Raw genomic sequence first — 13,988 nt, forward strand, 5'->3', positions numbered from 1 at the left:
AACCTGTTTGACTAATAATAAGTTCAGTATTGCTCATGTAGCCCTTTATAGTAAAAGCGATTCACACTGCACAGTTGCAAAAAGTAAAAAGTTTGTATATTTTATTGTCTATATATTTATTTGCTCTGCGATAATTTGCTCTACACTTCCATTATTCTGTGCATGAACCTCCTCCGGCAGTTCATTCCATTCACCCACCACCCTTTGCGTTTCAAAGAGTTGCCTTTCAGGTTCCTATTACATTTTTGCCCCCTCACCTTAAACCGTTGAGCAACATAAACCTCGTTACCTCTTTGGTACGACGGTAATAAGACAGTAATAAGAATCAATATCGACACTAAAGGAACTATTTTGCTTGTGAATGCCATGGTGTTTGTGCATCTCCTAAGGTGTAAACGTTGCTCTCCTAGGGACAAGCCCACGTTTCTTGTATGCCTGGTACTGTGCGGCGTTGGAACTATCCACCACCAATCTGTGTTGGTAAGTCAGAAATGATTCCTCAATGTTGATGAATTTTGCATCTTAATGCTGGTGTAAAACACTACGGTGATACAATGTCATTTAATGGGAAATTAATGTGCCGGAGTCACTCAGAGGGTCAGACAGCACCTTTGGAGAAAAAGGATGGGTGACATTTCGGGTCGAAACCCTTCTTCAGACTGAAAGTAAAGGGGAGGGAACTGGAGGTAGGAAAAGGCCGGACACTTTAATAATAATAATAATAATAATGCATTTTATTTATATAGCGCTTTTCATATACTCAAAGACGCTTTACAGAGATTTTGAGAACATAGGGAAATGAATAAATAGATAAATAAGTAAATAAATAAATGAACAGAGAAAGGAGACAGAAGGTGAGGTGACCTTCAGTGGTTGAAGGCAGTACTGAACAGGTGAGACTTCAGCGATGTTTTGAATGTGGTGAGTGTGGGGGAGTCTCTAACGGTTTGGGGTAGTGAGTTCCATAGGGTGGGAGCAGCGATGGAGAAAGCCCTGTCCCCCCAGGATCTGAGTTTAGTCCGGATGTGGGGGGATAGGAGATTGGCAGCGGCAGAGCGGAGGGTGCAGGTGGGAGTGTGCCTGTGGAGGAGGTCGGTCAGGTAGGATGGGGCCAGGTTATGGAGGGCTTTGTAGGTTATGAGGAGGATTTTGTACTGGATTCTCTGGGGGATGGGGAGCCAGTGGAGTTTATAAAGGACGGGGGTGATATGGTCACGGATCGAGGTGTGTGTGAGTAGACGAAGCGGAGTTTTGAATGTATTGAAGTTTATTGATGATTTTTGAGGGTGCGCTCCTTCAGAGCCTCCAGGTCATGAAGCCTCTTGTACCAACGCACCTTTAGACTTTAGAGATACAGCATGGAAACAGGCCCTTCTGCCCATCGAGCGTGCTGACCAGCGATCACTCCGTAGGCTGGCACTACCCTACGCTCTAGGGACAATTTACAATCTTACCAAAGCTAATTGTCCTGGAAACCTGCACCTCTTTGGAGTGTGGGAGAAAACCGGAGCATCTGGAGAAAGTACAAACTCCGTACCGACAGCACCCATGGTCAGGATCGAACCCTGGTCTCTGGCACTATAAGGCAGCAACTCTACCGCTGCGCCGCTCCACCGATTGGAATTCAGGAAGCTCTGTACATACTGAGAATGTCCCAACCAGATATCTGCCTGGTCTGAAGAAGGATCCTGACCCAAAACATCACCTATCCGTGTTCTCCAGAGATGCTGACTGACACACTTATTTCAGCATTATTAGAGTTATTTCAGCATTTTTCAATCTATCTTTGGTATAACCAGCATCTGCAGTTCCTTGCTATTCAACACCTCGAGCTCAGGTGGACTCAACACCTTCCACCTGAGAAGCATCCACCTTATCCTGGGTATATCCTGGCAAGACAGTGTCCAACGCCGAGATTCTGTCTTGTGCTGGCCTTCCCAGTATGTACACTCTACTCAGGTAGCGCAGGCTGCGGTGGCTGGGCCATGTCCACCGCATGGAGGATGGCCGTATTCCAAAAGACATCCTCTATGGAGAGCTGACATCTGGGAGGAGACCCATCAGCCGCCCCCAGCTACGTTACAAGGATGTCTGCAAAATAAATTTGAAGGCGCTCGACATCGATGTGGAGTCCTGGGAGAGCCTTGCAGCTGACCGTACGAGGTGGAGAGGTACCCTGAACCAACATCTCGAAACGGGGGAAGAGAAACTGATGAACGCAGCGGCAGACAAGCGGGCACGCAGAAAGGAGCGCAGCAACTTCAACAGACCGGAGACCACACACAAATGTGACCTTTGTGACAGAGACTGTCACTCCCGCATTGGTCTCTTCAGCCACAAGCGACGCTGCTCTAGCTGAGGTGTGGAGCAAGCAGCCAACGAGGATGCATCACCCATGGTCAGCCATGACCGAGGGGGCCTAAGAAGAAAATTCCTTGCTATTACAATCCGCCTGGTTGAACAGATACTCTATTTTGGTTAGAAGTCATTGTAGCCTTTGTTTTCACAGCGTAATCATGGTCAAGGAGCACCGACTGCTTTCTTCAAGACAGTTTTAATAGCCCACGTTGTGACCCACGACAGATTCCCACAATCCAAGCCACAACCCCACAACTTCCAAACAACAAACCTTTGCCTTCTCTGCCTTTCAAAACTCACAATCCTCAACCCATCAAAACCATACCACCCACTGCAATCACTCAGAAAGGTCGCCTATCCACATTCTCCAGGGATGCTGCCTGACACACTGAGTTATTCCAACATTTTGTGTGTCCTTTTTTTAATAAACCAGCATCTGCAGTCTTTGTGTCTCTACTTGTCCCCACCATCTCCTGTCATGACATGTCGGAGGTTGCAGAGAGAGAGACCTGATAGAAGTTTATAAGTTTATAAAATTACCAGAGGCTCGGTTATGGTAGACAGTCAGAACCTTTTTCCAAGGATGGATAAATAGACGATAGATGCAGGAGGAGGCCATTCGGCCCTTCGAGTCAGCACCGCCATTCAATCTGATCATGGCTGATCATTCTCAATCAGTACCCCGTTCCTGCCTTCTCCCCATTCCCCCTGACTCCGCTATCCTTAAGAGCTTTATCCAGCTCTCTCTTGAATGCATTCAGAGAATTGGCCTCCACTGCCTTCTGAGGCAGAGAATTCCACAGATTCACAACTCTCTGACTGAAAAAGTTTTTCCTCATCTCAGTTCTAAATGGCCTACCCCTTATTCTTAAACTGTGGCCCCTGGTTTTGGACTCCCCCAACATTGGGAACATGTTTCCTGCCTCTAACGTGTCCAACCCCGTAATAATTTTATATGTTTTGATAAAATCAAATACCAGTCATAGCTTCATGGTGAGAGGGGCAAAGTTTCAAAGGAAATGCTTGGGGCAATGTTTTTTACACAGAGGGTGGTGAGTGCCTGGAACTCACTGCCAGTGGTGGTGGTTGAAACAGACACGATAGTGGCATTTAAGAGGCATTTGGATAGGTACATGGACATGCAGGGAATGGAAAGATATGGTTCACGTGCAGGTAGATAAGAGATGGTCTTGGCATCAAATTCGGCTCAGGTGTTGTTCCCCGAAGGGCCCGTTCTTGTGCTCTACTGTTCTATGTTCAACAACAACCTGCCCTCCTCAAATTTTGCCCCTTCCCCATCCCAAATTCTCCTCATTTACCTGGAGACTGCTTCCCAGTTCGACAGACACTGCACTTTTCAGTCTATCTGGCAGTTAGGTCGGAAGACTACTAAAAATACATAAATGATATCCTCTCTTTATGGTGTCTCCGAAAAGATCACATTTTGACTTACTGCCTGAAAATCCTGACTAATTAGTTTCTTCATGCCGCTGAATAAATATCAGAGCTAAATGTTCCAAAAGCTGACAGAATGATTGGATTTATATACCTTTCATGATCTCGGCATATGCTGAGTTTTTTTTTAATGGCTAATGAAATACTTAGTGCAGTCAGTATTCCAAGGTAAAGAAATACATTGGAAATGTTTTATACAGCAACAAGAACCCAGAAACAACAAGGAGATAAAGATTCGGATTCGGATGAGTTTATTGACCTATGCACTGGGGTGTAATGAAGTTCCTTGTTAACATGAAGCTCACAGAGTAAACAGTAATGATAATGCAGTGGCACAGTGGTAGAGTTGCTGCCTTACAGCACTTACAGCGCCAGAGTCACGGGTTCGATCCCGACTACGGGTGCTGTCTGTACGGAGTTTGTACGTTCTCCCCGTGACCACATGGGTTTTCTCCGAGTTCTTCAGTTTCCTCCCACCCTCCAAACGCGTACTGGTTTGTCAGTTAATTTGGCTTGGAATAGGTGTAAATTGTCCCTAGTGTGTGTAGGATAGTGTTAATGTGTGAGGATCACTGGTCGATGCAGACTCGCTGAAGCTCTACTGCCGTGGCACTTTGCCGCCCCTGTAACGACATAATAACTCTTATTTACTCAGAGACAATGACTCTAAAGACATCCATGAGATCCTGGTGTTTATGCTTGTTGGAATGTTCTGGAGCTCAGGAGCCAAATGCATCTTACAGGAGTTGATGAATCTCAGATACAGCAACAACCACCCTCCAGCTTGTCAGCTCCCATGTTTAAATTCGTGACGTAAAATTATACTCAAACTAAACATGGAGTAAGGAATGGCTGATAGTTTCATACAGAACGTTCAAGCTAAAAATGACTGAGATCCAGCTCGTTATGACTGATGGTGTCACTTTTAGTATTAACAGATTGCACAGTCAGCTATTTCATGTAACTCGAACATGGTGTAAATGTGAATGACAAAATCCATTGCCCAATTTAATAGAAGCAGCATTAAAACCAGTCTTTTATCGCCTTCACAGGAATGTCATTCCAAACCGAGGCAAGCAGTAACCATAGAACAGTTTCACATGAAGTTTGCAGAATCGTTTCATAAATATACCCGCTTATGATTTTAAGAATGTGTTCAAACACTCTCACTAAAATTGGGCGTGTCCAAATTTTCATCATGACCACGAGAGTATTTCTTCCCTTTTTGCTCTTCTTAGTTTATAGATACAACGTGGAAACAGGCCCTTCAGCCCACTGAGTTTGCACCGACCAGCGATAATCCATTCACACCAGTTCTATCCTACACACTAGGGTCAATTTACCGAAACCAATTATCTTACAAAGCCACATGTCTTTGGAATGTAGGAGGAAATCGGAGCACCAAAAGAGATCCCGTGTAGTCACAGGGAGAACGTACAAACCCCATATAGACAGCACCGGTAGTCTGGATCGAACCCGGGTCTCTGGCTCTGTAAGGCAGCAACTCTACTGCTGCGCCACAATGCCGCCCATTAAATGTCATCAAGAGTCAAAAATGTGTTGAGTTGTTGTATACTGGGTACAGAGCAAAGAAATGTTTACTTGCTCAATAATGCAACAATACAACAAATAAATTAATAGTAAACATAAATACAATAACTTTTCAGTTATAATTGGTAACCAGATCAGAACTGCAGGCCGAAGTTTGCTGTGCAACTATTTTACAAAGTCAGGAATCAGGTCAAAAGTTAAGAGTGTTTTATTGTCATCTGTCCCAGATAGAACAATGAAATTTATACTTGCATCAGCGCAACAGAACATGTAAACATAATACCCTGTAAATGGTAACGTCGCGGTGGTTCGGTGCTGCGGTATGCTTGTGGTAGTTAACGTTTTAGAGTGTGCTTCAAAAGCCTGATTGTTGATGGGAATAAGCAGCTCTTGAACCTGGAGGTAACGGTTCCCATGTTCCTGTACCACCTTCCCCATGGTAGCAACAAGACAAGAGGCTGCCCAGGGTGGTGGGTCTGTGGTGTTCTGACTGTCTTCGTAAGGCAGTGCTTCCTATAGATCTCTTCAATGAGGGGGAGGTCAGTACCCATGCAGTGAGTGTCAGGGTGATCTAAGGCTGAAGATCGTGCATGACAAATGGTGAATTCCGTTGACTTAGATTTCCTGTATGCTTATTGCATGATGTTTAGTTGAAAATTTGACCAATGGCATGTCATATTTCAATTGGCCAGCTTCCAACCCAACAGTAGGAATATTGATTTTTCTAATTTCAAGTAACCCTTGCATTGCCTCCCTCACGTCCCCTCCCCCACCCTAGTTGTCCTGCTAGTTTCATTGTTCGTATCTCTTCATTATCATCTCTTTACAGCCAACAATGAACCATTGTGAGCTCCACCTTTCCTTGGTTATTGGTGCCGGCTCTGATTTGTTCTGTACCTTTTCATACTTCTAGTTTCTCGCTCCCCTGACTCTCAGTCTGAAGAAGGGTCTCGTCACCTATTCCTTTTCTCCAGAGATGGCTGCCTGACCCGCTGAGTTGCTCCAGCATTTTGTGTCTGTCTACGGTTTAGCTTAGCTTTAGTTTATTATTATCACATGTATCGAGGTACAGTGAAAATGTTTTTTGTTGTATGGTATCCAGTCAGTGGGAAAACTGTACGTGATTACAATCAAACCATCCACTGTGGGCAGATACAGGATAAAGGGTATAACGTTAAGTGCAGTAAAGTAGATGTGGATCATGACCAATCCTTCAAAGGTCATCGGAATGTTTTAGAGGTTAGAGTGAGTAAGGGGAGTGGAAAATTTGAGGCGGTTGATGTCCCGCCAGCAGTTGGAAATTAAAAGGTCTAAAGAAGGTAGAGGGCCACCCGGGGGAGTCCAAGAGGAGGGGGACTGGAGACGGGAGAAGGGGTCTGAAGGAGTGTGAAGAAGGGTCTCGACCCGAAACGTCACCCATTCCTTCTCTCCAGTGATGCTGCCTGACCCGCTGAGTTACTGCAGCACTTTGTGTCTACCTTCAAAGGTCTTCCTTTGTGCCAATCTTATAGCTACTGGGCGCTAGTCATTGAGACAGATTACTTTTGTTTTCTTGGGGAGTGGAATGATGGCGATTTCCATGAAGCCAATAAGAACAGTAAACTGGTGAAGTGAGAGGTTGAAGATGTCAATGAAGCCTGTGGCCAGCTGAATGATGCATGATTTCAGAACGTATCCAGGGTTCCTGATAATAGATTAGTTTACTATGCAGTCTTTTGAAATTAACTGCATAAATGCGGACATATATCTTAAATTGTGAAGTTGGTCTGATCCTCGAATTCATATTATCCTCGAATTCATATTATTATCAGGCAACTGAACCATCCGATCGCCTGTTAGAGAGCAGTCCTGATCTACTATCTCTCTCATTGGAGGCCCTCGGACTATCTTTAATTAGACTTTACTGGACTTAATCTTGCACTAAATGTTATTCCCTTTATCCTGTATCTGTACACTGTGGACTGTTTGATTGTAATCATGAATTGTCTTTCCGCTGACTGGGTAGCATGCAACAAAAATAGGCATTTCATTGCACCTTGGTGCACATGACAATAAACTAAACTCAACTAAACTAAACCATTGTGTTGAATATTGTACCGGCTGGTAACGGGAGATTCTTGATACAAATCCAAAGATCAGTTGCATGGATCAATAATGTCCTTATTTTTATCGTTGAGCAGCTAAATGTGGAGGGGTGCTGACTGACCTGAAGAATGTCATATTAAGCCCTGGATTTCATGGAAATTACCCAAGCAATTTGGATTGTCTGTGGAAGATTTTATTGCCCGTTGGATATGGTAAGGATGCACAAATGACATCTTTGTTCATTGGAAAAATGTTTGTGTAAATATATATCTGGCACTATTTAGTGAGCTATGACATTTTGTACTAGTCATTGAGGAATATCAGATCCCTTTAGTAAAATTAAACTCCATCCCAATCTATTGAGGACAAGGGTTAAAATCTACCAAAGATTCTTTTGAAGAATTCTGTAGCAACTTGATGTCTCTAACAAGGTCAGGTACATAACCTTGTATAAGCAAACTCAATAGTTTTTGTTTGTTCTAAATATGCTAATAATTTTCAATATGAAACAATCACTGTACATATGGTGTGAACATTGTGTTCTTTATGTATGATTTTTTTCTTTTAAGGCTCGCTGTAAGGCCACGTTTGCAATTACTGTCAGATAACTGGGATAAAAATGTTTGGGAAGAAATTTTGCTTTCAGTTACTGTAATGAAACATTGTGCAATTGTATTCATGATCGGTTGATATTAGTTCTATGTTCAGCATTCTAAAAGTGGTCGAGGGGTTGATCTGGAGATGCTACAGTTGTTTTTTTTCAGAAGTATTCTAGATTTGATTTTCGAAGGATCTTGAATAGACTTTGGATTTTGATTTTGATGCTTTCGACATGAGACTTTAGAGAGACAGTGGTGAAACAGGCCCTTCGGCCCACTGCATCCGCGCCAACCAGTGATCACCCCGTACACTAGTTCTACCCTACAAACTAGGGACAATTTACCCAAGCCAATTAACGTACAAACCTGTACGTCTTTGGAGAGTGGGAGGAAACTGGAGCACCTGGAGGAAACCCATGAGGTCACAGGGAGAACGTGCAAACTCCGTGCAGACAGCACCCAAAGCCAGGATCGAACCTGGGTCTCTGGCGCTGTAAGCCAGCAACTCTACCGCTGCGCCACCGTGTCGGCCTAATCTGTGCCGGATGAAGCGATTTGAATAGTCACCTGATGGATGAACCCTTTTTTTGCAACAATCATAATCTCCCTTGTATTGATCAACTGCTAGTGATTTCTCATATGCAGCAGAACACAGTCATTGGAGATAGACACAAAAAGCAGAAGCTCTGCAGACCAGACAGCATCACAAGAGAAAAGGAATGGGTGACGTGCCCTTAGTGACATGTATTTAGCATTGGATGACACCAAAGTCAAACTCTGCCCGCATTTGGTGAGGATGAATCTTTCAATCCACCTTGTTGCAGCCCTGACACGTTTTTTTATCTGCACTTTCTCTGTTGCCGTAACACTTTATTCTTCACCCTATTTATTTTCTCGTTATGCACTATTTGATGTACCCGTGTATGATATGATTTGGGCAAGACATACAAAGTGAATGGTAGGGCTCTGGGGAGTGTTGTGGAGCAGAGGAATCTAAGAGTGCAGGTACATAGTTTCTTGAAAGTGGCGTCACAGGTAGATAGGGTGGTCAAAAAGGCATTCAGCACTGTTGACCCTATTATCTCTATAGGGGATAATAGACAATAGACAATAGACAATAGGTGCAGGAGTAGGCCATTCAGCCCTTCGAGCCAGCACCGCCATTCAATGCGATCATGGCTGATCACTCTCAATCAGTACCCCGTTCCTGCCTTCTCCCCATACCCCCTCACTCCGCTATCCTTAAGAGCTCTATCCAGCTCTCTCTTGAAAGCATCCAACGAACTGGCCTCCACTGCCTTCTGAGGCAGAGAATTCCACACCTTCACCACTCTCTGACTGAAAAAGTTCTTCCTCATCTCCGTTCTAAATGGCCTACCTCTTATTCTTAAACTGTGGCCCCTTGTTCTGGACTCCCCCAACATTGGGAACATGTTTCCTGCCTCTAATGTGTCCAATCCCCTAATTATCCTATATGTTTCAATAAGATCCCCCCTCATCCTTCTAAATTCCAGTGTATACAAGCCCAATCGCTCCAGCCTTTCAACATACGACAGTCCCGCCATTCCGGGAATTAACCTAGTGAACCTACGCTGCACGCCCTCCATAGCAAGAATATCCTTCCTCAAATTTGGAGACCAAAACTGCACACAGTACTCCAGGTGCGGTCTCACCAGGGCCCGGTACAACTGTAGAAGGACCTCTTTGCTCCTATACTCAACTCCTCTTGTTACGAAGGCCAACATTCCATTGGCTTTCTTCACTGCCTGCTGTACCTGCATGCTTCCTTTCATTGACTGATGCACTAGGACACCCAGATCTCGTTGAACTCCCCCTCCTCCTAACTTGACACCATTCAGATAATAATCTGCCTTTCTATTCTTACTTCCAAAGTGAATAACCTCACACTTATCTACATTAAACTGCATCTGCCATGTATCCGCCCACTCACACAACCTGTCCAAGTCACCCTGCAGCCTTGTTGCATCTTCCTCACAATTCACACTACCCCCCAGCTTAGTATCATCTGCAAATTTGCTAATGGTACTTTTAATCCCTTCGTCTAAGTCTAAGGATCTTCGTCTAAGGATCAACTGACGTGTCGAACAAAACACTCTCAACTAGGGTTTAGTGCAACTTAATCTTTACTGACACTCAAGTAACTTAAACATGCATGCAAACCATTGACTGCTAATCCTGCACCTATTGTCTATTGACTGTAGCTTCTCATTTACTTCACTATTTCCACTTAGCACTTCTTAAACAAAATCACAAAACTCATGACATGAACTCAGATATTACCTGTACGAATGAATTGGCCAGATTCACTCTGTTGGTAGGGGGTAGTCTTGTCTGAGCTTCAAACTTGGGTCCCTTCTTCTTGAATGAATGAATGAATGAATGAATGAATGAATGAATGAATAAGTCTATTGGCCAAGTATGTGCATATACAAGGAATGTGCCTTGGTGCTCCGCTCACAAATGACAACACAAACATACAGTTAACAATTAAGAATAAAGCATAAACACATCAAAACAATAAGGATACACTATTACGGTCTAAACATGTGGGTGAAAATAAACGAGAGCAAAAAAGAGACTTCATCGGCACAGATGCCGATGTTTCAGACCGTCCTTCTTTTATACTAATTTTTACCTCAATCTTCAAAAGGGAGCCTTTGTTCTAACCCATGGCTCTCAAGATTAAGAAATCAATCATTTCAAGTGTTCACTCCTCCCAGGGCTGAATAACCAAACTGCATCTTATCAGGCTAGAGAGTTCTTAATTATGTTTCCTGTGCATATCTCCTCATCATACAGTTCCTTTGCAAAATGGCCATTCCCAGACAACGTATCTTCTCAAGGCCACACTGCCTAGCCATGAAGTTACCTTCAACTCTGTTCCCACTAGAGGTCCATCATGTGACTATTCTCACTGTTCTTCTTTGTTCTCCTGGTCCCAGCATTTCTCTGTATCTCTCTCTAGCTAGTAGCATACTTCCAATGATTGAGCAGGCTGGGACTCTCTTCCTTGCTGGAGGATGAGGGGTGACCTTATCGAGGTGTACAAAATTATGAGGGGAATAGATTAGGTAAATGAATAGAGACTTTTGCCTAGAGTAGGGGAATCAAGAACCAGAGGACGTAGGTTTAGGTGAGGGGGATAAGATTTAATTGAAACACAAGGGGTAACCTTTCTACACAAAGGGTGGTGGGTATATGGAATGAGCTGTCAGAGGAGGCAGTTGAGTCAGGTACTATCGCAACGTTTAGAAACATTTGGACAAGTACATGGATAGGATAGGTTTAGAGGAAAATGGGCCAAATGAAGACAGGTGGGGCTAGTGTAGGTTGGTTGGTGTGGGTAAGTTGGGACGAAGGCCCTGTTTACACCCGAAATGACTCTATGACTTGCCTGCCTAGTGTGCCAACGTTTTTCATTGTATCTCGGAACACGTGACAAAAATAAACCAACACCAATACCAATATATATTTTTTTGCCGGTGGCATTATTATTAGCTATCAAAATGTGTGTTAATTTGTCCATCATCGCATTAGTGAGTGGGGTTCTCGACCCGAAACGTCACCCATTCCTTCTCTCCTGAGATGCTGCCTGACCTGCTGAGTTACTCCAGCATTTTGTGAAATAAATACCTTCGATTTGTACCAGCATCTGCAGTTATTTTCTTGCATTAGTGACTGGAGTACTTTAATGAAGGAAGGTGACGAGTGATTGTATAGTTGTGAGGTGGGGTTGATATTTAGTGTAAGGTGGAAATACTGTGTGGAAACAGGCCCTTCCAGGCACAATATTTATTAACCCCCAAGGGGCAAAATCACCTTTCTTGATATTGAGAAAAGGAAGAAATAGCAGGATACCTGCCAAATATCTTGCGCATAATCCCAAAACAGCATGTTGTCGTGCAGAATGGTTTTGTTTAATAATTTCAGTGGAGAAATGAAAGTGGGCTTTTAAGGTAAGTTCCTTTACAATATCCTTTCCACTTGAATGATAAAAATACATTACATGCCCTCAATGTTGGTGGGTCAGTGGCAAATGACGATGTATATATGAGGGATTTGATTCAACAATCTCTGCAATCACAAGCATGACTTCACAACACAAGATAGTTGATTAAGTGAAAGCACCATGGTGGATACTTAATCCCTGATGAGGAATATGCACTTCAGCGAAAAGTTCTGCTGAATAAATGCAGGCAGGATGTATCCTCTGTTCGGTTGTAATTTAAATGAAACTTGGTCCCTTTGTGAGCGCGTTGAAGTACAAATTCTAGTGAAGTACGTATCATGTAGGACTGAAAAGAATGTATGGAGATACAGCGTGGAAACAGGCCCTTCGGCCCATCGAGTCCGGGTCGACCAAGGATCACGCATTCACACTAGTTCTATGTCCTAGGTCTCCTCCATTGTCAGAGTGAGGCTAAACGCAAATTGGAGGAACAGCATCTCATATTTCGCCTGGGCAGCTCACAGCCCAGTGGTATGAATATTGATTTCTCTCACTTCAGGTAGCCCCGGCATTCCCTCTCTCTCTATCCCTCCCTCACCCAAGTCACACTAGCTTCTCATTTTCACCCTACAAACAGCTAACAATGGCCTATTTCCTTTATCATCGTCACTTTTTTGCATATCTTTCATTCATTGTTCTTTATTTCTCCACATCGTCATCTATATCTCTCGTTTCCCTTATCCCTGACCAGTCTGAAGAAGGGTCTCAATCCGAAACATCACCCATTCCTTCTCTCCAGGGGTGCTGCCTGTCCCGCTGAGTTACTCCTGCTTTTTGTGTCTATCTTCTAGTTCTATGTTATCCCAGTTTCACATCCTAAATTGACACGGGTGTTAATTTATAGAAGCCAATTAACCTACAGACCTGCACGTCTTTGGAGTGTGAGAGGAAACCGGAGCACCTGGAGAAAACCCACGGGGCGACAGGGAGAACGTACAAACTCCGTACAGACAGCACCCATAGTCAGGATCGAACTTGGGTCTCTGGCGCTGTAAGGCAGCGACTCTACCGCTGCGCCACTGTGCCGCCCACTCTTCTGTGGGTGACGCCACTTTGCTATGCAGCCACAACATCATTTCAACCACACGACCTTGGAGCAGTCTTGATTTTAATCGTTCCACTGTTGTACCTGCAGCTACCTCAAGCCAGAGCTCTGGAATTCCTACCCTTAATCTCTCCATTTCTCCAGTGTGAACTGCTGCACTAACTTGCTCAAAAACCAAAATACCTCTCTGATCCTTGGCGTCAAATTCGGTTCGGTGACCTTTCTCTGGTTTGGTTTTAGCGCACGACTGTAAACCGTGATCGGAACACACTGCCACATCTGGAATTGGAAAGCTTAACGTCTAGTTTAATGTAACATTAAAACGCAGCACATCTGAAATAAAAATATCTTGGTTACCCCACTCAATCTGTTCGCAATTACCTCTGAGCATTATTCATTCATCGCTGGTGTGCCAGGGAGGTAAAATGTGGTTTGTTCTCTGCTCTGACGATTACCATCACTGTCTGTTGAAACTCAAACTGATTTCAATTGATTTTCAAATTCTGCGTCTCCCATGGAGAAACGATACCCTGCCCGCTGAGGGGAAAGTGCGCAGCGCCAGAACATGGGTCATTTATCTCAGCAAGCGGGTGTTTGCACATTAAAGCCTAAAGTCAAATATTGATGAGGCAAGTTTCCCTCTCTTTTATGCTGAATACCACGAAGCTCAGTTCAGAAAGCAGCAGTCTTTTCCTGCTGAACTTGATGCAAGCGGTAGTTAATCACATGGAATGATTAAGGGCTCTGAGTTTCACCCTGCTTAAAGGGTCATGCAAAGGGATAAAATGCCAAGAATCGCAAAGCTATTCTGTTGTACTTCGTGGTCCGGTATCTGTTATACCTTTGTTATGACTCTGGAAGGACC

The 13,988-nt window shown here is 43.9% G+C and overlaps 1 protein-coding gene across 1 annotated transcript in view; it reads left to right on the forward strand.

The window, feature by feature from the left end:
* The window catches only part of LOC144593406 (CUB and sushi domain-containing protein 1-like), a 1,892,487-nt gene that overhangs the window by 1,628,279 nt on the left and 250,220 nt on the right, over positions 1–13,988 (forward strand). The window contains exons 39-40 of the mRNA XM_078398909.1: positions 411–480; positions 7,545–7,661. Of these exons, the coding sequence (XP_078255035.1) occupies positions 411–480; positions 7,545–7,661 (187 nt within the window). The remainder of the gene's footprint in view (positions 1–410; positions 481–7,544; positions 7,662–13,988) is intronic.

Source organism: Rhinoraja longicauda, chromosome 5, assembly GCF_053455715.1.
Source record: "Rhinoraja longicauda isolate Sanriku21f chromosome 5, sRhiLon1.1, whole genome shotgun sequence".
In the NCBI taxonomy this organism is placed as follows: domain Eukaryota; kingdom Metazoa; phylum Chordata; class Chondrichthyes; order Rajiformes; family Arhynchobatidae; genus Rhinoraja; species Rhinoraja longicauda.